The sequence below is a fragment of the Akebia trifoliata genome, chromosome 11 (genome assembly GCF_017979445.1).
Source record: "Akebia trifoliata isolate Shusen 1 chromosome 11, ASM1797944v1, whole genome shotgun sequence".
Lineage (NCBI taxonomy): Eukaryota > Viridiplantae > Streptophyta > Magnoliopsida > Ranunculales > Lardizabalaceae > Akebia > Akebia trifoliata.
Genome location: NC_141385.1, coordinates 13111044 through 13136287, shown reverse-complemented (window position 1 = coordinate 13136287; position 25244 = coordinate 13111044). Strand labels below are relative to the sequence as shown.

The window sequence follows — 25244 nt, the reverse complement described above, 5'->3', positions numbered from 1 at the left end:
ATTTCATTTTATCCAAAAATGACTAAGCTACTTTTCAGGTTACCATTAATTAGTGGAGAGAAAAGGGTGTTTAACACCTTCCCCTTTTTCTAATTGAACCGCTTACCTAGATCTTAGGTGGATCGGTGTTTTATCCGTACAAGGGTCACTAAACGCCAAAAATACATTTTTTTTCTAAAAATACACCCCGGATGACCATTCATACCATTTTCCAAAAAGGAATGGTGACGACTCCAAATCCCCGTAGATATAATCTTCGGAAATTGAAATTCACGCATCTACATTGGTATTATGTTGTGGCACTCCAATAGACGTCACATGACAATAAAACCACAGACTACCGAGTATAATATATGAGAAAGGACAAAAATAATATTCATAAAAAGTTCATGACAACTTTATGAACCCTAGTATATTCACAAAATTTTTGCACTTAATAACAATTCATCATATAAAAAAAGTTTGTACAATCTTCATAAAAAAAGTTCAAACACGTAAAATATATCCAAAGACAATTCATACAATCTTCAGCTGCTAGGTCCTACTTCACCGACGCGTTTATGGGCTCATAGTCCACCACACATGCATTGTTATCGTAAACTTAACATGGAATGTCATGCCACCTTTCTATGTAAATGTTAAAATATTTTCAATAGAAACATCATGGTCTAAATTTTTTTTATTTCATCCATCCTCGAATTTATAGTTGTTTATATCCATTCTCTACATGAGTCCACTATTTGACTTCAACATAGCATTGCCATTAGCTTCTGGCAGGAATCTTTTAAAATTATTTGGAATTATATGATAAAAAATGGAAAATCATATAAAAATGATAAACAAAAGTTTTAGAAACTACTACATCTATCAATAACATAAGTTCAAACTTTAGAAATATTTATCTTTTAATTTCAAGAAATAATTTATCTAAGACAGAGAAAGAGAAGAAGGTGTGAAATGAAATTCAGACTCACAATATTGGAACTATTCTTACCAAGAACTCACTTATAGAAAGATGGATTTTTCATTTCTAAACATTTGTTTGTGACATTTTTCGATCTCTCTCAGAACTTTGCTTTTTTTTACTCTTTGAAGTTTTACTAAAGGAGAAGATAGGTAAACTAAAGATTTAAGTTCTACTAGAAAATTATGAAATGAGTACTTTATTTGATAAGATATCTAGCGAATAGGTAATTGATAAGATATCGAGAGAATAAGCATTAAACTCTAGTCGAAGACATTAAATTCTAGTCACACTCATAACGAGGCGTGACGCCTTGATACAAATTATTCACTTTATTATATGATGGTTAATAGTAAGCTTCTCAAATTGTGAGTTCTGACATGTACAAAAATTTAAGTTGACACATCTTCTAAGTCATAGATAAAATAATAGAAATTTTCTTAATAGTAAGCTTGTCAAACTGGTAGGTTCTGATGTGTACAAAAATTTAAGTTGACACATCTAAGTAATAAAATAAGAGAAATTTTCTTAACAGTAAGCTTGTTAGACTAGTGGGTTCTAACGTGTACAAAAATTTAAGTTGAAACACTACGTAATAAAACAAGATAAGCATAAAATCGTTTCATGAAAGTGCGGAGCTTCTTCACAGTAGTGTCGTTTGTTTTAGATAATAAAATTGTAAACTTTATTTATTTTTTTAAATATTTTTTACTATAAATGGAAGTAAAAACTAATACCATAACCAATAAAATTGTAACGCTTCATTATGTAAATAAGGGACCTAGGTTCATTACGTTAAAAATAGAAATAAGAAGTATTATCTGGAACTTCATTATTTAAAAATGGAACTTCGTTGATGTTAATCGTGTAAAAATGGAGGGACGACCAATATACTAGTAGCTTAAAGGTGTAAAAATGGAAGAGGGAGAAAAATATTGAGATTTCAGGTCTAGATATCAACTCCCAACAACTTCATTACGTAAAAATGGAGAGATGACTAATATATTAGTAGCTTAAATGTGTAAAAATGAAGGAGAGAGAAAAATAATAAAGTTTCAAGTCTAGATATCAACTCCTAATAGCTTCATTACGTAAAATGAAACTTCGTTAATGTTAATCATGCAAAAATGGAAGGACCACCAATCTACTAGTAGCTTAAAGGTGTAAAAATGGAGGAAAGAGAAAAATAACGAAGTTTCATGGAGGAAAATGCGTATAAAAATGATAAAGCAAGCTTTAATGAGAAGTTTTGTGTAAGGTTATCCCTACAATCTACTATGGAGTAGATTTCAAGTGTAGATGTCAACTCCCAAGATTAATCTAACAACATAAAGGGGTATTTCGATCTTTTACTACGGTGGAAAGGTAAAGTGCCAATTTTAAAGAGATCCAGGCCGAACTCTTAGGAGCCAAATCACTAAAAACCCCACCCACATAACATGGTTTTAAAACTCGATTTCACATCTTGTCTCGTCTAAGTCAGATACCGAGTTGTCTCAAATAAGTTTTTCGATACGTTCGAGACATCTTGTTCAAAAATTAAAAAACATGAGCATGGGGTATAAATCTGATTCAAAAAATTGACTTATTTGTCCCTCTCGTCCATGCCTAATATCGAGATAACTCACACAACACGTCTCGGTCTCGAACGAGTTTTGAAACTACGCCATGTACTCCGCCAACTTCATCTCTTCCTCCCAAATCCTAAGAAGCAGAATTCGGAATAAGTCTTAAATAATATTTTTTTGACTTTGACTTTGACTGTACTTCCATTCGCTCAATACGAACGAGTAGTCAGTCGTTCCCTTGGAAGTTTCCTCGAACCTTTGCTAAGCAGCCTTTTGTACTTCACGACAAAAGCCAACTCCTTGAAATCTTAAAAGCTCGCTTGAACCCTCCATGGATGGGCAGGTGAGGTGTTCTTTGAGATTGATTTCTGAGTTTTTTGGTTTGTTTGATTTGTTGTGGTTTTTCTCATATATGTCCGATTTCTGCACATTTACAGAAATTCTTTTAAGTAATTTGCCTGACCTCGTCATTAAATTTTGTATTTTTTTTTTTTTTGCTTGATTTGATTTGGTTCTGCTTATCTTTAGATGTGTTGAATTCTGCAATACTTGATGAATTGCTATGTGATCATGAAAAAAAAAATTTAATTTTGTAAATTTCCCATAATTTTAGTTGAAAAATCAGGATTTTTTTAGTTTACATTCTTTTGTTTATATTTAGAAATTCAGGTTTGTTGGGAATTTTAGCTTTTTGGAGTTTGAAATCGTTTCAAGATTTGTAAATATTAGATAAGGCAGTCGGTTTCAACACTAAAGACTAGTAGGATTCTTACCTTGAAATCCTAAATTAGGAATACAAGTCATGGATTTAAGTATTGAACAATCCGGGGCTCTCTGGAAAAAACACCCAAATTCATCTTTCAACCCGAAAAATTCAATGGGGGTAACCAGACATATCTTTCAAAAAGGGTCAATTTCCCTTTTTGTTTTTTAATGCTAAATTTCCAATAAATCATGGATTTGTCCTCCCCCATATTTCTTTTAGATGTTGGGACTTTTTTCACAGGTCATGTAAACTTGAATTTAAAAGTTGATAATTATTTAGACATCGTGAAATGGTTTGTTATACACATGGTTCAAACACTGTGCCTTTGCTCATCTTAACAAATGGTACGGTTATGATTATTATATCTCATCGTTGAAGAGTTATTTGTTGTTATGATCTTATCATCCTTTGAGTTAAAGTCGAATAGTTCGTAAAAATTTATTGCATTTACATGCTATAGAATTGAGCATGCCTAGTATTGAAATCTTTGATATTGATTTTAGATTTAGTGCCTGTGCGCCCTTTTTATGGGCAATATCTTTTCTAGCCACTTTTCATTTAAACAAGGAATAAGCTCTAACCCAAAGTTGGTCTTTCTCAGGGATGGCAGTAACACTTTCTAATTACTTCATCTAAAACAAGGAGGGACGGTTTTTTGTCTTCTCGAGGACCCCAAGGTTATTCCCATATCGGGCGTTGTATCACTAATAAACTTAAGTCATGAATTACCGAGAAGGGAAGTTTGTCAGGTGCTTTTCTGAATTCACAAGCTACTAGTTCAATCTTAAATGATTCTTGCTTGATTTGTTTTGTCCATTTTGAGTTCCCTTATATGTGGTTTTGGTGACAAGTTTGCTTGCACGAGAAGGTAAAATTATCAGTAAACTTTAGCAGTTCTAATTAGGAGCTCATTTTTTTTATAACTAGTAGTGTTTTTTTTTTGTTTGCTCTATGATGTTAATTGCATTCTATATGTCATCTACTTACTTACGAAGCACCAAAAAGGCTTGCATTTTGAGAATTATTGAAAAACTCAAAATCAATAAAATAAATTTGCAAGTTGGTGACTTGAATATTAATGAGCTCACTTAATACTAACTCATAATTTTTTCGTAAACATTCAAACTACATGGATTCATTCACATCATCATAACATTCATGGTTTAAAATCTCGGTCTATACCGTAATGTTCCGTATGAAACATTTCGATTTTTTGAAATCCCGAGATGAAACTTGATTGAAACTGAAAATATGCAAAGTTTTGGTAGTTTTTTTCTGAAAAACAGAGGAGAAGAAGGAAAGTGGAAGAGGAGGGAAGAAGAAGAAGGAAGGAAGGAAGGAGAGAGAGAGAGAGAGAGAGACGAACTTGGGTGAGATCGCTGATTTGCCAGAGTTAATTTTACTTCGTAGGATTCATGGTAAAAACCCAGCCATCTTCTTCTTCTTTAGGTTCCCCCCCCCCCCCCCCCCTACTCCCCTTTTTTTTTTTTTCCTGAAATTATCAAAGGCTGCTGGGTTTTCATCGATAAAAGACCCATATTTCTGTAAATATTTGAAAAGCCCTCTGCTTTCAAACTAATGATATGCCCCTTGACCACATTCTTCTATGAAAGAATTTTATAAAAAGTCAATTTAATGTTTTGTATTGTTTCGGTATTGTTTCGATTTTCTAAAAAATCGAAACAACATTTTAAATCATGATAACATTATCATAAAAAATCTACCAATTCTATGAAGCCTCTTCTAAAACTGCTTGAGATTTGAGAACATGTATTGACTCAAATAAAAACTTGATTTTTGCATATAGCAAAGGATAAAATTGTTGGTAAGTGTTGAAATATAAACCAAGATCACATTTTTTCCTTCAATTTTTTGTGTGTTATTATCCCTTTTCTTGATGAAGAAAACTTCCTGGGAGGGATGCCTAGCCACTATGAAATTTATTTATAAAAAATAAAAAAACATTTGTTATATTAACTTTGTTTCGTAGAAGATTTTTTCATATATATTTTTTTTTTCTTCTAGTGTTTTACAAATCATCGTTGATAAAATGTACATATTTGTCTCAATCAATGAAAAATAACTCATCAAGATGAAGTTGAAAATTTTCAGAAAAATGACAATAATTCCCATGCTATTAAGACCGCTAACACTAGTTTTTTTAACTTAGGATTATTGCCTATCCGAATGACCACTCATGTCAACTGCACAATTACTGACACTAACATCCTAAAAGCTTCTCTCTTGTGTTTTTCTTTGTTTTATGGATCTTCTAGGTCTCTGATACCTAGTAGAAAGAGAAAAATGAGAGAAATTAAGGAGAAAAAATGGAGGAAAAAATGTAGATTGCGTGTTATTTAACATGACTCCTAGGATTTTTTTTTAATAATAAATTATATTAGGGTTGAAAATATACCCCTAGAAAAATAGAAAAATTCAATAGAGTATAATGAAGGTTGAAAAGACTGTTCTACCCTCTCAATAAAAATTTGTCTCGATCAATGACACAAATCTTCTCTCCATAATACTATAAGATATGCATGGTCAGATATGAACTAATGTAGATCATTTTTTTAGGTAGGTTGACTCTTGGATGACAATATTTAAAGTCATACGATTTGGTCAATCTCAATTTCATCAGAATCCTAACTGTCCAACATATTGTTTATTTATCTTTTTTATTTCTTTCTTTTTTCATGTCACAAGGACATCCTTTTTAGTTCTATAGGTCGTGCTCATTTTCCGCATTTTGAATCAAGGTTCAGATACCCCAATTAATATTAGGTTATGTCCCACCATTTACGATTTGGATTGAAGCATAACTGGGCACCTGGGCTGCATGTAAACTATAGCATCTAGGACAATTTCATGTCCATACAGGATTCTAAGAGATAGCCTTTCTGTGTAGCATTTCTTTAAGAGTTAACATATCTTTACATCAAATGACTAGAAAAATCATCTCATCAATATAAACTTAAAGGGCTTGAACCCATTACTTGATTGGGTACATGCAACCTTTTAGGTCACAGTTTTGAATTTTGATCCCAGATTTCCCAATTAAAAAAGGAAGAAAAAAATGTCATCAAAATTCTCACATGCTCATTCAAGGTAACCAATGTATTTTAAAATGAGTACCCATTTGTTTTCTGTAGATGCTATGAATGCTATTAGATTGACAGCAAATGGGGTTATTATACTATGAATTTGGCTTGGGAGATCACTTTGGACAAAATTGATCCAATTGGGTGATTGCTGCAACCATCCATCAGTAGATCATTTTCAACAATTTTACAATATTTTCTCCAACTATTCAAAATATACAATATAAGTTGTCCCCCTTGATTGGATACTTTCATCTGTGATTTGCTGGTATCAATTCAATTGATTGTTGCGACACATTAGACTAAGCTTATTACATTGACTATGTTTTTGTTTAGGTTTCAGACCAAGAACTCAGAGGGATCATCGAGTTCTGAGAGGCAATATTCCACGAGAGATGGACTATATTCGGGAAAACTTATGAATACAATAAGCTCATTTTCCGAAAGGATTCGAAGAAGCTTTGAATGGGGCTCTGAAGGAATTAAAAGTGTTAGAAAATCATTAAGGTTCCATTCTCCGAATGATGCATCGGTGACTCACTCAAAATCTACAAAGAAAGTTCTTGACCCACAGGGTCCATTTCTTCAAAAGTGGAACAAAATATTTGTGTTGTCATGTGTAATTGCGGTGTACCTGGATCCCTTATTCTTTTACATACCAGTGATCAACGGTGAGAAGAAATGTCTTGATCGGGATAGAAAGTTGGAGATCACAGCTTGTGTTCTGCGTTCCTTCACTGATATCTTTTATATACTTCATATCATCTTTCAGTTTCGTACTGGTTTTATCGCCCCTTCTTCTCGTGTATTTGGAAGGGGTGTTTTAGATGAAGATCTTTGGGCAATAGCTAAACGATACTTGTCGTCATACTTTCTGGTTGACATTCTTGCAGTTCTTCCGCTTCCACAGGTAAAGGAGCCCTTTCAGCAGTCAATATAATTTATTTAGAGAGCTACTATTAGCACCCCAATTTTTAAGTATTACAGCCCAATTTCATAAAAAAAAATTATCATACCCTAGTTAAAGGTTAAAACACACCATTGAAACTTTACAAAAGTTTGGTTCAAGTTATTACTTCAACATTTCAAAGCAATATCACATTGAAACAACTTTAGCAGTTGCGTACAATTAGGATTAGGTCCATATAAGATCCTAAATATAACAAATAGAAATCTTAAGAGATAAAAAGAGGGAGTTTCTATTGGCACACCAACTCTTACTTATTCTCAATCATCAACTTATTATTTTATATTTTATATTTTAATTGGGGTGTAATTTATAAAAGTTGGGCTGCCAATAGCAGCTCTTCTTTATTTACCTGAAGAACTACTAGCATTGAATGGATATACACAAAAGCCTTATGTTCAATCCGGTTCCCTTACTTCAGAGAAACACTCATGTTGGGTTGTAGGGATGGCAATTTTGCCCCGGTACGCCAATGCCCCGCCCCGCCCCGACCCACCCCTATAGGGTCGGGTTTTCACACCTTTAAACGGTTTCAGGGTGTTTTTGGTATTAAAAATGAAAAATCGAATCGGATTCAGGGTGGGGAGGGTTTTGATATACCCTGCCCCGATTTATATATATACCCCACCCCTCAAGAGAGTTTATATTGGCACCCCATCTTTTACTTATCTTGGTCATTTTTCATTTTAACTAGGGTGTAACAAGTAAAAATTGGGGTGCATCTTCTAAAATCTTATTAAGATTTGCTTTGATTAAAAAATTGGAGATTTCCCAATTTAATTGAGAAAAAAGAAAAAAAAAATTGTGTTAAAGAGCAGGGCGGGGCAAGGTCAGGGTTTAGAAATATTATTAGGGTCGGGGTTTAGAAACACTATTAGGGGTAGGGATGGGTTAAAAAATTTAAACCCAAGTCGGGGTCAGAGCAGGTTCGGGGTGAACATAATTGATTGGGGATGGGACCGGGTTAAGCTAAACCTGGCCCAAACCCCATCCCTTTGGGGTTGGGTGGATTGGAAGCAATCTGTGGTCCCAGCGTTTACGTTACATTGGCCTCATTCATTGGTCCTACCATAGGGATCTTCTAGTAAAAGAAGTTGGCTAGATTGGATGATTGTTCATATCCTCTCTTCTGCCTCATGTCTGGACCATTTTGTCTGGTAGGATGAATATCTAGGAATTTAGACTATGATAGTACTTAACACGCCTTTTTCTTTCCCTTAATGCCTATTGGTGTTCCAAAAGTACCTTTTCGGCTTCCTGGAGATGACGATGCAGTTTGGATTGACGTATAGTGCGACTTGTCAGACATATTGGGTCATATGGGATTTCCCCGTTCTCTCCCCCGATCGAGATATCCTCTGTTTCGCCCAAGAAAGAAGAGAGTCATCAAAATGTTGTTCCCCGTCTCCTCTCACATGTGCCATTTATGTGGCATGGGCTTGGAGATTGCTTCCTCCATTCCGACCAAACATATTTCTTATATTAAAAAGCAATATTGATGTATTTGATTCATTGAAGCTTGAAAAAACTCCCTTTCCGGTGCATACCTAAGAATGATAAAATTGGATGAATTCCTTTAAATACTGCCAGTAAATTTATTTTGTTTTTTTTCTTTGATCATTAATTTACTTTGTTCTTTGTAGTCTTCAAACATGGCTTTATGAGGTGACTGTCAATGGAAATTTAACCATCATTATTTAATTTGTACAGGTGGTAATTTTGATTGTCATCCCTGCTTTGAGAGGCTCCGAAGCACAGAATACAAAAAATGTGTTGCGGGTTGTCGTATTTTTCCAGTACTTTCCAAGGCTTTTCCGTATGTATCCACTGTACAAAGAAGTCACAAAAACTACTGGCATAATCACTGAAACAGCATGGGCTGGAGCTGCTTTCAATCTGTTTCTTTACATGCTTGCAAGTCATGTAAGTTGAATTATTCGATTGTTACTTCTGTCTAATGACAGAGTTGATTACTACTTTATAGCACTATTCTGTAATGAAATGCCATTTTTCATGAGTTAATTTTACCTTTTTTTCTTCTGTGTTTGGTGTGTGATACATATCATAGGTGCATACTCTTAGTTTACTACTTAGACATTGAGGTTGGATGGCCATCTGTGATAGATGCATATTCAAGTGCTATAAATGTCGTATTGGTAACATTCAAATGTAAAAGTATCAATAATTTAGAATTGGACAATTATACAATTTAGAAATCATCAATTTTTTTATTTTTATTTTTCAAAATGGACAAGAAACATTTTGGTGATTTTTATTAGGCATACATTTGTTTATTTTTTGAGGTGCCAAGTAGTTGATGATGAAGGGATAGGAGAATTCAGAAGGGGGAGTCAAAAGGAAAATTCTCGGTGAGATTTCTCTTCTCAAAATCAGGATCCGTCGATTAATTCAGTCTCGACCTATCTTGTTGTGGTGTTTGAGTCCCATCCAAGGTACCTTCCTTTTTGTGGACAAGCGGTTCTTTATAAAATTCTAATGGTGGATCACTGATTAGTAGGAAGATGATAATTCCAAACATTTGCTTCATTTGTAGAAAAAGTAGAGAAGGCTGATCATGTGTTCCTTCATTACTGTTTTGAGTAGTATTTGGTGCAAATTCTTGCATCCTTAGATAATCATGGATTATCCAAACGAGTTCAACTGAGCTTCTCCTCAGGTGGAATACTAGTGCTTTCAATCATTTAGTAGGTGTTCTGTGAACTCTTATTCCTTTTGCCATGTGTGGGGCTATCTAGAACAATAGAAGACATTGCATTTTTAAGATAAAGTGGAGGACATTGATGCAGTCATGCTTGCTATAAAAGGCTGATCTTTTATTAGTTTTCTATCCTTCCAGAATTCAAGGACCTTACATTTCAAGATTTTTGCATTAGATGGGAAAACATTTGTATTGTAATTCTTGTTGCAGGGGTGAAATCCTTTCTCACCTCTAGCTCCCCCAGACCTCTTTTACCACTACTTCTCTTATTTCATTTGAAACTTCTTCTTTTTTTAAATAAAATTAACTGCTTACTATCTATTGAAGTTTGTTTTCTTAATTATTTTGTGGTATACTTTAAATAACACTTAGATTATAATCATACATACACGCCATGCATGTGGAATGCATTGAGTTAAATCATAGCTGAAACAAGAAAAACAGATGAAGTTGATAATATAATTCTTTGACAGTAAAAAGATTAATGTAGTTCTTTCATATTAATTTGACTCGTAAATGCTTTGTACTATTCATTTCTTAAGGGAAATAATTACACCATTTTATGAAAATTATTTTTGGGGAATTATTTGTTTTACAATCCTTGCTTTTCCAGTTATTCTAGGTTAGCATGAAGGACACAACTTTTATTTCTATATATCCATCTTATGTGAGCTGTTTTGGCCTATTAGATATTTGGGGCTTCTTGGTACTTGCTTTCGATTGAGCGAGAAGACATGTGTTGGCGAGATGCCTGTAAGAATATGACAGGAGAATGTGAATTTTCTGATTTATACTGTGGAGAGGATAGTGTGGTAGGTGGCATGAAGAATATATTCGCATTTATAAATAATTCTTGTCCTATTACCAAATCGGATTCGCCTCCCTTCGATTTTGGAATATACCTTGACGCTCTCGAGTCCCGTGTGGTGGAGACAACAGATTTTCCACGGAAGCTTTTCTATTGCTTGTGGTGGGGCCTCCGAAGTCTGAGGTTTGTGCATATAAGATACTCAAGTTTTTCTTAGTAATCTATTTTCGATCAGTTTCCGCATGTTATTCCCATCAAGTCTATACATGATGCAATCTGCAAATTATTCTGTCAATTTTGTTTTCCTTCTAAATTTAGAGAGCAGCTATTGGCACCCCAACTTTTACTTATTACACCCCAATTTCTTAAATTATTTATTACTCGCCAATTAAAGATTGAAACACACTCTTCAAACATTACAATTTACTAAGGTCTGGCTCAAATTATAATCTCAACATTACAAAATATTATAACACTCGTTCAAACAATTTCAGTAGTTGTTTACAATTATGATTAGGATCATATAAAGTCCTAAATCCAAATAAGAAAATAGAAAGCAAAGAGAGAGAGAGAGAGTCTATTGGCACCCCAACTTTTACTTATTCTCAATCATTCACTTAGTTTCTTTATTTTTAATTGTGGTGTAATAAGTACAAGTTGGGGTGCCAATAGCAGCTCTCTAAATTTATTAGAAGCATGCAAAAAATGTGACAGTAGGAAATCCTGATGTGATACATCAGACATATTCTTTGTGTACTGCTACACCTTATATGGAGTACTTTGCACAGAAGCAGGGTTGGAGTTGCCTTTTGATGGGTTCAATCTAAGAGATTTCAGACGCCAAAAGATAGATTCTATAGGATGACTAGAGAAAATGTCTAGTCATGTACTGTGTCCTTGTTACATAGGTCGGACATAATATGGGTTTTGATTCAAGAAAAGGTCTCTTCATAATGGATGGTTTCAATCATTGTCACAAATTTCGGCAAACCGATTAGGGTAATCGCTTATTAATCAGAAATTTACCCATTAATCGCCGATTAACAGGCAAATTGCCATTTCTTCTCCTTCTTTGTCAAGGTTTATTGTTCTTTGTTTTTGGGACCTTGATTTTTGCTAAAAATTCATAGTCTTCAACTTGATTGTTCATCTTCCAAGATCTTACTAAACATTCTTTTATTTTTTATTTCTAAAATAAGAAGATTGATTTTTTCCTAAAAACTCCTCTTCAACCTCTATTGTAAAATTTTATAATCCCCAAATTTTTCTCAATTTTTTTTTTCAAAACTTTCTCCGATCTTTATCCGAAATAAATCCCCCACCGAATAATTGCCGAATCCGAACTTGGTTAATATTGTTACGAGCATCCTCTCCTGTCAATTTCTCACTGGGAGATCTATTACATGAGGATCCCACCTAGGAGATGGGACCCTGTTGGATGATGGTAAGCATCCATTCTTTTGAATGGTTAGAAAAGCTATGAAGAGATGTTCCTTTACTATAGATATTGCTAATGATGGACTTGAATGCCGAAATGTGATTCATATTTCCGACACTAATACTTGGGATAAATAAGGTGTAAAAGATGATGATGATGACGATGATTAGAATAAGAGTGGCCAATGCTTCGGAAGTATATGAAATGTATGTGCACCTTATATTTCGTCTCTTGTTAATGGTGATATACAGTTTGCAGTCACATACTTGTAACAACCATATCATAATTGGGGCTAATGCGTGATTTTGATTTTTATTTTTTTTGTGTACTCTTTACAGTTCTCTTGGTCAAAACTTGGAAACAAGTACTTATGTTTGGGAGGTTATCTTTGCGGTTGTAATTTCCATCTCTGGCTTGGTCTTATTTGCCCTTCTCATTGGAAACATGCAGGTTACTTCTAAAACATATTTCCCATTCTCTTCACTTCTTCTTTTTATGTGTGAGAATGTTTGATTGGCCTACACCATAAAAGTTATAAGCTTATTATCAGGCACAAATTTCTCCATTTTTTTTCCTCCAAAAACTCGTAAAATTCTCTGAATAATGAACTAGCAGATTAATTCCGGGAATCAACGAATTACTTTGTAATTTATTGAAATATGGTAACTTTTTTACCCTTTTCCTTCAATTTATTTTCTTCAATAATCAAATGTCAAGAACACGATAGTGGTTTTAGGGAGGTTGAAGATGATAGGCTTTGATGAGAAACCCAAAAACATCATTTGTATATTCCCCAAAAAAATCCCATTTTTTTTATGAAACTATTTCGGATTGATCCAAATTGTACCCCACCGAATAATTATCAAATCCGAACTTTGTCACTATGCTTATCATCCATATAGATGGAGGTTTTCTAGACCAAAAATTAGCTTTATCATTCTTAATACCTGTCATCTGCATTCTTTTGGATGGTCAAGAAACAATGGTCTAGAAAAGTCTATCAGTTGTTCACGATCATCTAATCAGATAGACTTTTTATCCCAAAAGAGCTTCTAATTGAGGATCGTCTGGATGATTCTACCCTAAACTGACCCCAGAAGCACCATTAATATAATACTGCCTTTTCCTGTCTGTATTCTAGTTAATTATTTATTTTGATAGGTGTTCAAGTGTGAAGCCTTCTTTATTCTATATTCTAGATTTGATGATCTAAATGTTGTTTCTTGTGCTGTTACAGACATATCTCCAGTCCAATACTGTTAGATTAGAAGAGATGAGAGTAAAACGACGAGATGCAGAACAGTGGATGTCTCATCGTTTGCTCCCTGACAATCTTAAGGAGCGTATTAGGCGGTATGAACAATACAAATGGCAAGAGACAAGAGGGGTTGATGAAGAGAATCTACTTTGTAACCTTCCCAAGGACCTCAGGAGGGACATTAAGCGTCATCTTTGTTTGTCACTACTCATGAGAGTGAGTGCTTCTGCCTCAATGTGTTTTATTTAGCCTTTGTTTTGTGCCAATTCCATTCTTGGGGAAAACCCATGCATAAGTTCATCCAATACACCCTACTGCCTCTGATTCTACCCAAATTGGGTAAAACTGTAAGAATAAACATCCATCCCAACTTAGACTTGATTCGGTCATGTCTATCGACCAATTCAAAATGATTCATCGAGTTCATAAACCATGTTGACATCTACAAATAGAAAGCAAAAGAGTCTAACTCTCTGTAGTTCTATAATTCCATGTAAGTTCTTGAATTGTGCACACATCGAACTTTATGAAGAGGAAATTACTAAAACAGTTAATTACTTCACCAAAATTACTGAACTAGCCATTTTTTTCTTAAGAATTTCAAAAATGGCCATATACCCAATTTCAGAATTTATTTTATGAAAATGGGTATCTGTTGTACGGTAATTGTATGGACAATTTGATGAATTTATCTTTATGCCCTTGAGTTGAATGTAGGTTCACAGGAAGGATAGATAAGTAAATAGAAAATATGCTCATACATACATAAAAAAATTTATTAAAATAAATAATTACAAAATTGCGTATATAGTCATCTTCATATAAATATTAATCTTCATATAAATATTACATGACTGGTTCAGTAATTTTTGCAAAATACTCTGCCATTTTTGTAAAACACTAATGTAAATGCTGCATCCACAGTCCACACCAATGGGAGAACGTCAGCTACTGCATTGCATTGACAATTATACATCTCAAGCCAATGTATACAAACTTTGATTTGTCCATGTTGACTCATTTTGAGTGGGCACCAACTTGAGCCATTCAAGTGACTCAAGACTATCTTGACATTATTGAGAATTATAGTTTGAACAAATGCACTATTAAGTATATGCTTTTATAAAGTTGTAACTAAGGCTTAAAATCTCCTTTTGTTTTGTTCTGTTGTTTTGGTTTTTCAAAAAACCAAAATGGAACCGAAACATTCTGAAACAGTTGGAATGTTTTGTTTCAATACAAAATAATTTGTATTCATAAATAGATGTAGAAAATTAATTGTTTCGTAACTGCCATTCACATTAGAAAACCTATAACCTTAATTCTTCAAATATATCTGCTTCTCTTCCATATCGACATCTATTTTATTAAAAAAAATTCTCTTTTAGGTGCCCATGTTTGAAATTATGGATGACAAACTCTTGGATGCGATGTGTGATCGCCTCAAGCCGGCACTCTACACTGAGAAAAGCTTCATAATCCGGGAGGGTGACCCCGTTGATGAGATGCTCTTCATCATGAGGGGAAAACTATTAAGTGTGACTACCAATGGTGGAAGGACTGGCTTCTTTAACTCTGATTATCTCAAAGCCGGGGATTTCTGTGGAGAAGAGTTGCTGACGTGGGCATTGGACCCACACTCCTCCTCCAACCTCCCCATCTCAACGAGAACTGTGCAAGCCCTTACAGAAGTTGAAGCCTTTGCACTCGTGGCTGATGACTTGAAATGTGTCGCCTCCCAATTCCGAAGGCTACACAGTAAGCAACTCCAGCACACTTTCAGGTTCTACTCACAGCAGTGGAGGACATGGGCTGCATGCTTCATACAAGCCGCTTGGCGCAGGTATTGTAAGAAGAAAATGGAGGAGTCTCTACGTGAGGAGGAGGATCGATTGCAGGATGCTTTGGCTAACAATGGTGGTAGTTCACCAAGTCTTGGTGCAACCATATATGCGTCAAGGTTTGCTGCTAATGCCTTACGTGCCATTCGGCGCAATGGGACACGCAAGACTAGGTTGCCAGAGAGATTGCCACCAATAATGCTTCAAAAGCCCACGGAGCCTGATTTTTTTTCTGAAGATCGTTAAACTGTTATCGTGTGTCAGATCTTTGTGTATATAGCATATAGTGTTGTTTAAAATTTTGTACCGTGTGGAATTTAATGGCCAATACATTCAGATATAGGCCGTGAATGTAACTAAACATTGTATGTTATTGGAATATCTTGGATTGTGTATTGTCTTGGTCGAGATGAACTCATTTTCTACAAATAGGGCAATGCCTTGACACTGGATTTTAAATTTTGGTTTGTAATTTCTCCAACTTCTGTACTTATGGAAATTAAAAAAAATTATTTGAATATACAAATTACAGTCTCTCCCATTGAAGTGTGACAATATTTACCTCCCAACTCAAAAATAAAATTCTTGTGAAAATTATTGAAGTCGACCCTCATCTTTTTCTTCCTCTTCCTAGAGTAATCAACAATTGATGACCAATAGCATCTTCATCTTTTTTTCCACTTCCACACATAAAAGACAACTGGAAAACAAGTCGCTCATCATGAAAATACCTAAGCTAAACCAATAAGTATATTCGGACATCAAATCAAACATTGGTACTGTATTTTTCTGACGAAGAACCTTGGTTTTTTTCTTATTAAAACTAAATTTTCCAGAGGTTATCCTTAAGGCCATATCACATGGAAGCCCCATTCATTGATTCAAACCTAAAGTTGTAATCCAATTTGATAGGCCATTTCCTTAAGAGAGGCTGAAATTCCCTGAAAATAGAATCTTTATCGTCCAAGCTTCAGTATATCACTATTTCCACATATAACGACTTGTTGGATCGTTCGGATCAATGAGATGGGCAGCTGGTAGCAGAGCAACCAAAATATGATTCAGCATTGTGAACAAACACAGCTTACTGATGGAATGATATGAAACAGGAATATACCCTTCAAAATTAATATACAACAAACTCGGATGTGAAACAACATAGATCTGTATATTGGATGAAGAACTTAGTAATTTACATGTGAGGAGTAACTAATATCTGTAACCAAGAGAAGGGATGTACTAATAGAGGTGGCTGGAGAGGACAAGAGGCTTCAGCTCTGTTTTCATCTTCACCGAGCTACCAGAAAGAATTGAATCCAAAGTTGAAACAGCTTCAGTGATATATTTCCCTTTGTTTAACATGATGCAACTTGCCCTGTAAAAGAAAAGTTAAGTATCTATAAAAATTTCACATCAACCAAGCTGGTTGGAAGTAAATGAAAATTTGTATTTATTCGTCTTTTCCAAATGAAGATCTTTGTGTTCTGAAGGTTTGTGGAGAATCGATATAGTTATGCCCAAACCAAATATATGGCTCACACAAAGGAATCATTTGTCACATTCCATAAAGAGCACCTCTTGAATAGGCCAAAATTACTGAAAACTCAGACCAACCAGATGACCCCAACCAACTGATTAGTGAATGGTGTTTCCCGTGGACTGTTTAACAATGCCTATCAGTCCTCATCCACAATTTTCAAATTAAGGTCATCCAATTGGTGCAATTTTCGAACTTCAAAAATCCAGAAAGCCAAAAAAAATATTTATTTTTTGAAAGTTGCTAGAGCTAACTTTTTGATTAGTGAGTGGCGCACACTCACCATCAGACCTCATCCACAACTTTCAAATTAAGGTCATCCGATTGGTGCAATTTTCGAACTTTGAAAATCCAGAAAGCCAAAAAAAAATATTCTTTTTTTAAAGTTGCTAGAGTGAACTCAACTTTTTGATTAGCGAGTGGTGCACACTTTAGAAGAGGAAACAGACTAGCTAAAAAGGGTCCCATGGACCAACATGATTAATGTTCACTCTTCAAGAGATTTGCATCTACAAGAATAGGGGCATCAACTTAACTGAAAACTAAGGGATGCCAATGATGTTGCCATTCAATAACAATGGAGAGTATTTTTTGAAGATGTCAGTGTGACAGGAACTCTATCCCTGAGTATAATCTTTGTTCCATTCTATTTTAGAGAGATTCTATAGCCATAACAACTTTTTGCTAGTACCACCCCAATTCACATGTAAATCACCAAAGAATTAGCACATATCTTGGGGTGGTGTTAGCAAAAGTTGGTGTGGCAATAGACGTTCTCCTATTTTATTATGTGTTCAATAAAATAGATGTTTTCCTATTTTACGATGTTTGGAGAGGGATAGGAGAGTTTTCGAGGGAGAGGATTCATCGCTCCAAGAGATTGTGCAAAACATCCTAGGGTTGCTGTTTTTTTAGTGCAAGTTATGCCCAGATTTCAAAGGGTTTTCTTTGAGGATTTTGTATTTAGATGGGACTTTATGTGTGTTAGTTAGTTTCCTTGGTTGGTCACCTCGACTGCCTTTTGTATCTTTGTTCCTGCTTTTTCAATAAAATTTATATTTATCAAAAATTAAATTATTTTATGTTATTTATATGAGTAGGGTTCAAGAGCCAATAACATAACCAAAGTGTTTAGTCCTCTATATGGGCTAAAAGTTTCACAATGGACTGATTTTTAGTGAAGATGATCTCTATGGTGAGGAGCCTCACAAAAAATCAGCCCATTCTGAAACTTCTAACCCCAGTTTACAAGTAGAAGAATCGTAGACTGTCAATTCTCAACATTAATTTGTATAGATCATCTCCACAAAAAATCAGCCCATTCTGAAACTTCTAACCCATATAGAACAAAATTTTGACTCCCAACGTTGGCTGCCTAATGGGACCCTATTTATATAGTGGTGTATGCATAATATAGTTGAACTTTTCCATTCACTAATGAGTGATCGGTAAGATACAAAACCACATACCTCTTTCCATTGGCCACATCTGTGATCTCAGCCCTAGAAGGCAAACCAGACTTGACGAGTGATTCCAGAACCTGAGTTGCCCAAATGACGGGAATGTGAGACGCACCACAAATAGATAGAATCTCTTCCTGCATGTCTGCCAGCTTTTCCCATCCACACTCCACAGCAAGATCTCCTCTCGCAATCATAACCCCCAAGGGATTTGGGGACTGCATTGCCTGCAGTAGTAGAAGGGGCAACTTCTCATACCCACCACGTGTCTCAATTTTTAATACAACCCCTAAGTTCCTAAGTTTCCGCTTCTCCAGTTCTTGCTGAAGAACAACAACATCACGGATATCTCGGATGAACGAGATTCCCACCATGTCAGCATGAACAGAAACAAATTCAAGATCCACCAAATCCTTTGAAGTGAGGCCTTCAAATCGAATTTCACTCTCAGGGATGTTGATGGACTTCCCTGAGCCAAGTTTAGAGCCTCTAAGACCAGCATGAGTGATAGACACAATAATCTCTGAGATACTTGTTCCTTGGATTACTCCCCAAATCTTTCCATCATCAAAAGCAATGGGCTCACCAGGTTTGACTGAATCAAAAAGACGGCTACACGAACAAGTTATCCTCGACGCACCAACTGTTGATCCACCTAATTTATCTTCTTTAGTTATAGATGGTTCTCGTGATATAATTAACAAGTCTCCAATTCTCAACCTGATAAATTGCTCTATCGGGGGGACATCTACTACTCGTCCAACTGAAAGTTTTCCCTTCCTTCCCTTCATATTCAAGGTCGTGCCTGATTCAACATAAGCAGTCCTCGAACATTCAGCCACACAACCAATACCAGCAAAAACAGAAAACTTTTTAGAAATCTTTAGCATCCTTTCTCTTCCTCTGGCATCACAGAACCTCAGAATATTACCCACCTGAAGCCTACTAAGAAATTGTTGATTATCTATGAAAAGAACTGCATCTGGGGACAAGTGTTCAGGAGGGGGACCTGATCCTTTGTGAGACAACCAAACTTGAGCTGGGAAGATCACATTTCCACTAGTATCCTTCTTAGGGGATATTTTCATCACACATGGGCCAACCTTCATCTGACCCGTCCGGAGCTTTGGTCCAGCTAAATCCATGAGGATCCGACATGGTTTCTCCAGCATCTGAGAGCTTTTCTTTACCCTTCTGATTATCTCACTCCAAATGCTAGGGTCATCATGTGCACAGTTGATTCGTATAATGGTGGCCCCTCTCTTGATAAGATCACTTATAAGTGTTTCACTCTCAATAGCTTCGTTGCCAACTGTTACCATAATGTGCGTAGTCCTCCCGTCTCGAAGTGGACCCAATAATGAATCTCTGTGGGAGGATGCCTTCTTCCTCATTGCACTAATCGTGAACTCTCCCTTCTTTCCCTTCTGGTCTGAATGTTCTTGAGTAGATGTACTACCTTCGACAACATCAAGGTTTAGAGTCATGGAATCCGCATCCTTTTTGCTGTTTAGAGAACTAGATTTCAGGTTTTCCAACATCTGGATCCCTGCATTTATACTTGCAAGAACGTAGGGGTTTATGGTTTCCAAATTCAGAAGCCCAATGGAAGAAAGTTCCTCTTTGAGTTGCTGAACATCAAGGCATTTTAATGCAAGATAATGTATTAAGTTTGTTGCACTGGCTAAATAATTTCTGCTAAGACAAACAAACCAAAAGATGACCCATTACTAAATAAACAAATAAAATTAGAGTAAGAAAACCTCAAATGTTTTTGGCTAGGAAGAAATTAACTTATCCTAACATCTATTTCAATCCAAGGTGTTTAGCCTTAAAATGTCCGTGGTGAAAACAATTCTACATTTTCGTTTAAAAGATTATTCAGGTTAAGTAAACATTCAGATGTAAAACTCATCCAAGAAAATGAAATTAATGACATACCGGTGGCATAGTTTTAGCCGAGAAGAATTCCATTGCTCCATTGCTAATAGGTGCAAATGAACAGCCTTTAATTTGTCAAGAAGGTTTCCTTGGTTCACCGAATGCTCAGATATACCTTGAATGAGGTCCGTTTCTGAGTGTGGAATAGATGCAGCAACTTCAACATTTGAATCCTCACGACTTTGATTATTTCCCGAGGCTTGAAAGATAGATTTGAACATTTCTTTTTCGGTGTAAGGTTTTGAACTGCCTCTTTCAGGTTCCTCATTTCCTTTTAGAGTAGCAAAAACTATATGATTTCTTGTGAAGCTACCTTTTTGTTTTGCTAGTTGACTGAGATGATACCCATACACTATGGTTGTAGAGTGAAATCTACTTGCTCGATGTGATAACTTTCCACTTGCATTGAGAGATGTGAAATTGGACTGATTAGCTCTCTGAACAGCCTGCAAATTCAAAAAGATACAACACCTGAGATGGTTTCCATAACAATCTTGGTAAAACGTCTAAGTTATCATCAGAATTACAAGGTTTTTCTTTGAAGCCCTACAAAAGTAAGTTATTTTTATTATTCGGGCAAGATTCTATTTGAGAGTATGCTTGATTAACAAAAGAGGATCATCATTGACTTGTGCTCTATGCGTAATGCTTATAGTAAATCCAAGCACCATCTCCTTCTCCATCAGAATTAGGTTTCTTCGAAGATTATGTATTTAGGTGGAATTTCTCTGAAAAATGGAGGAGGGGTAATTTTATGTTTCATGCATTCTCTTTCCTCCCTTGTAAAATTTGGATTGATCGAAAAAAATCATGTCAGACATTCTTCAACAGGACCAAGAACCCGGATTTATCCAAAGCCCCAGAAACAACAGTGATTAAACAATCCTACCATCCTAACATCATATATAGTCAATAAATTTTTTTGAGTGATCTACCTAAAAAAGCATCACTAGGATGTTCAGGATGCATGAGGCCTTTTCGGCTGGCCATGCATCCAATCAATGAGACGATACAGCCTGGTGGAGAAATTGTGAAGCACCACACAATTATTGGAAGAGAAGCAATTACTGGTGATATAACAGTTGGAAACAAATGCACAGACGCATTATAATATGCATGCATAATGTGTTAGGCCAAAAGGTTTCACTTACATGGTTTGCAGGAGAACACTGATTTGTAATCACGTGAACTGAAAGTCCCTGTAGCGTCATCTATGCACCGATGCTTAGAAACATATCAAGTTGTGACCTGCAAAAGAAAATAAAAGAACGATACTTGAATTAAAATCAGATAAAATGAAAAAATAGGAGAAAAAGTCAGAAAAAAAAAAAGAAGGAATAATGTCGTGAGATTGGTTGATAATTCTACACCAAGTACCAGTCTTTAAACAAGATACAATAATGACATTATGAACATATATATTTCTAAATACAGCATCTTCCTTAGCTGGGGATTAGGTAATTTTGAACAAGTTTCGTCCTATTTTTCCAGCATATTTGGAGACGAACAACTAAACTGAGTCTTGGTCTTGAACAAGTTTTAAAACAATGGTCTTTACAGAGTTAATATGGTGGTTATTAGGAAAAAGAGTATATTGACACTATTAATGATATGCATATCGGAGTTTCAACTAGCAGACAATGGAGTTTCTAATTCCAACGAGTATCCACCAAGGATCTGAACCAAGTCTATACCCTTTTGCACTAGTTAAGAGAATTAACAATTTCATATGCAAAAGGGGGTCCTGTGGTGTATGTTATTTGCAGATAATGTAGTGTTGGTAGGTAAAACTAAAAAGATAGTAAATTCACAAATAACTATGGGAGAGATCCATTAGAAACTAATGGTTTTAGATAAGAAGGAACAAGATAGAATATATGTAGTGCATCTTTAATCAAGAAACCTCCATGTACGAAGTATGGGTAAGATTGGTAAATAAATATATAAATATTGATGCAGAAGTTGGTGAAGATGTGACCAAATAAAATTAGGTTAGGTTGATTAAGTGGAGGATCACTTTTGAGAGTAATGTTATTGACATGTACTATCAATCTAAAGATATTTTTGCAAGAAAAAAAATAAGACTAGTTATGCTTTATAGAGCTGAATGTTGGGCTGTCAAGAAACGAAACTTTCATAAAATAAGCTTAGCTGAGTTGCAGATAAAATTTAGGGATAGCTCCTCCACTAGAAGTAAAATGAGGGGAAATCATCTGAGATGGTTTGGGCAAGTCCAGAAAAGACCAATAACAATACTAATAAGAAGGAAGGAATGCTTTGGTACAAGTCCAGGGCTATAAAAGACAAAGCGAAAGACACAAAATGACATGGATAGAGATAGTAAGAACTGGTGTAAAGGAAAATCCTTGATTGCAGATCAGATAGAGATAAGGATATGGTTTACACGACAATGATTATGTCTTTTCTACGCTTATAAATTGCATGAAATTCAGACAAAATCACAATCTTCTGGGTCACACAAATCAAATCCAACAACACCAAAAATTCAGAAAATTCCAATAATGAGGTCAAATTCATTGTAAAACAAAACCTAATCGATAATAAAAAATAAAAAATAAAACAGAAGTTTAACACTTAGAACATGAAATATAGAGATTTCAGAAAATTCCACAGATGAGATCAAATTCATTGTAAACAAAACCTAATCGATCAAAAACAGAAAATTTACAGCTAGAACGTGAAATATAGAGATTTCATGAATCAAAGCTAGCTTACTTGATCGAAAATTAAATAGAGATCTACCAATAGATTCTAAGAATCAAAACTCTGGAAAGCTTAAACGAGTAAAAAAAATGGAGAATAAAGGAGATACCTTTTTGGAGATTTGGCGAAGAAAGATGGAAATTGGAAAGAGTTAAAACTTAAAACACAGAGGCTTTAGGACTTTTTGTGCAAATGAGAGAGTCCAGCGCGTGCCAGATTCCATTTGACACGTTCCGGAATCTGAATGGGACGTAAAATTAGGGTTTTTAAGTAGAGAAATTACTTATAAAGGACCTGGCGGAGGGATTTATTTCAAAATCTCGTCCAATACGATTCGTTTGTCTCGCGAGTTAACATAAAATCTGTGCTGTTTCGTATATCTCGTTCGCATCGCCTGAGTTTTGCAAAAATATCGTCTGAGACGACTCATTTATCTCATGATACGCGGTCGTCTCATGACACATTGTTAATTGGTCTTGTTAGGCTGCGATATCGAGTTAACTCGGCAATACGTTTCGGTCTCGGATAAGTTTAAAAATCATGGGTGAAGGTGATGATATAGTGATGGTGATGGTGGTGATGATGAGGGCATTGAGGTTATTGTTCCATTGGCTTATAAAATAAGACCAAAAATCAAAGGATAAATCATCAATTTGAAAAATTAAGGTGTAATGTCAAATAAATGTAGAGGGCCATGTCATAATTTTTTTTTTTAAAGATATAAGGGACATTTGTCACCTAAAAATGTGTATTCCTTTAAAATTTTGAAGCATGACTACTTCAAAGACAACTTGTGTTACATATCACAACTTACAAATTTACACTTGACAACATATAACAAATTACAGTAACATTTTTTTCGATCAAATTTACAAAAAAAAAAATCATGTTTTTTAATTTAAAATACATGAATTATTCAAAATAATTTAATAATCTAGAGAATAATATTTTCATTGAAAAAAAAATGAAAAATTCGTGAATTTTTCAAGAATAAAACGGGAGATTGCTAGCTAGGCCTCTGCAAAAGATTAGTGCCACACATCATGACCATGCAAACTTTCTCCTACAAGGGGAAGAAAAGTCATAAAAACCTCATTTTACATGGTGTGGTTTTATAAAAAAAATCATTCGTGGTTTTTATTTATATTCTAATGATGTGGAAATATCACAACACTATTTGTAATGTCTGAAAGTTATCCAGATGGAATTATGACTTCAATGGCTATGCTTGTCATGGACCAGGTTTGGGCCCATTTATTTGTTGAGTGGTTCAGCCCAATTCATGTTTTGTCCCGATTCGGGTTGGGAGTTAGTCCTGTTGGGTGGCCCAACCCAAGTGATATGGTAAAACATTGATCTTAAAATTTGAGAGCTGCTATTGGCATCACAACTTTTACTTATTACACCCCAATTAAAAATAAGTAAATGATTGAGAATAAATAAAAGTTGGGATGCCAGTAGGAGTGTTCTCTTTTTGGCCAGATTTCTATTTTTTGCATTTAGGATTTTATATGAGCCTAATCATAATTGTAAACGACTTACTAAAATTGTGTTGAACACGTGTTATAATGTTTTGTAGTGTTGAGATAATAATTTGAGCCAAACCTTCGTAATGTTTGAATGGTGTGTTTTAATCTTTAATTGAGGTGTGATAAATAATTTATGAAATTCGGGGTGTATCAAATAAAAGTTGGGTGCAAATAGTAGCTCTCTAAAATTTTAAGGAATATTTTTTTTCTATACACATTTTTCACCGTTGCTAACGGGACCAGTTCTATGGTCCTTCAAAGCATACAACTTTTTCCCATATATAACATAAATTTGTGGCCCTTGGAAATAGGCTATTTTTATCTTACGCGACTTGCCCATTATATATAGGGGTGTCAATGGGTACTATTTTCATTAGAATCAAAAACCCTGATTTTGATTCCCTTTTTTATATACTCAATTAGAGTTGGGTCTTAAATGGAACTGAATAGATAGGAAGCAGAGCCGTTTGATTCTATCAAGTGGGTACCCGAAGGTACCTAGAACCATTTCTTTTTATACGATGATTTAAGGTTTTCTATTTTAAATTTAATAAATATTATATAAAATTCTTCAAGTTCCAATATAAATTATATTGTGGGATTTAAAATGGACTATTTCTCCA

The 25244-nt window shown here is 35.0% G+C and overlaps 2 protein-coding genes across 5 annotated transcripts; one reads left to right on the top strand and one right to left on the bottom strand.

Moving 5' to 3' along the window:
• Positions 1-2691: 2691 nt before the first annotated feature.
• LOC147390984 (cyclic nucleotide-gated ion channel 1-like) lies at positions 2692-15859 on the top strand. 2 transcript variants are annotated; one of them, XM_086458736.1, is made up of 8 exons: positions 2692-2875; positions 3900-4047; positions 6736-7309; positions 9077-9289; positions 10775-11076; positions 12670-12781; positions 13569-13805; positions 14978-15859. In XM_086458736.1, the coding sequence occupies exons 2-8, from the start codon at positions 4019-4021 to the stop codon at positions 15674-15676; spliced, it is 2166 nt and encodes a 721-aa protein (XP_086314862.1). In that variant the 5' UTR covers positions 2692-2875; positions 3900-4018; the 3' UTR covers positions 15677-15859. The 2 variants fall into 2 exon arrangements, with proteins under 2 accessions (XP_086314862.1, XP_086314861.1); XM_086458735.1 differs by having other exon boundaries at positions 2859-2981.
• On the bottom strand, positions 14967-23336 carry LOC147390983 (plastidial pyruvate kinase 4, chloroplastic-like). Of its 3 annotated transcripts, none has more exons than XM_086458732.1 (5): positions 23202-23336; positions 21520-21616; positions 20369-20814; positions 18437-20125; positions 14967-16805 (listed from the first exon to the last, which is right to left on the bottom strand). In XM_086458732.1, the coding sequence occupies exons 2-5, from the start codon at positions 21577-21579 to the stop codon at positions 16670-16672; spliced, it is 2331 nt and encodes a 776-aa protein (XP_086314858.1). In that variant the 5' UTR covers positions 21580-21616; positions 23202-23336; the 3' UTR covers positions 14967-16669. The 3 variants fall into 3 exon arrangements, with proteins under 3 accessions (XP_086314858.1, XP_086314860.1, XP_086314859.1); XM_086458734.1 differs by having other exon boundaries at positions 18437-20122; XM_086458733.1 differs by lacking the exon at positions 23202-23336 and adding an exon at positions 23105-23163.
• Between the last annotated feature and the right edge of the window lie 1908 nt (positions 23337-25244).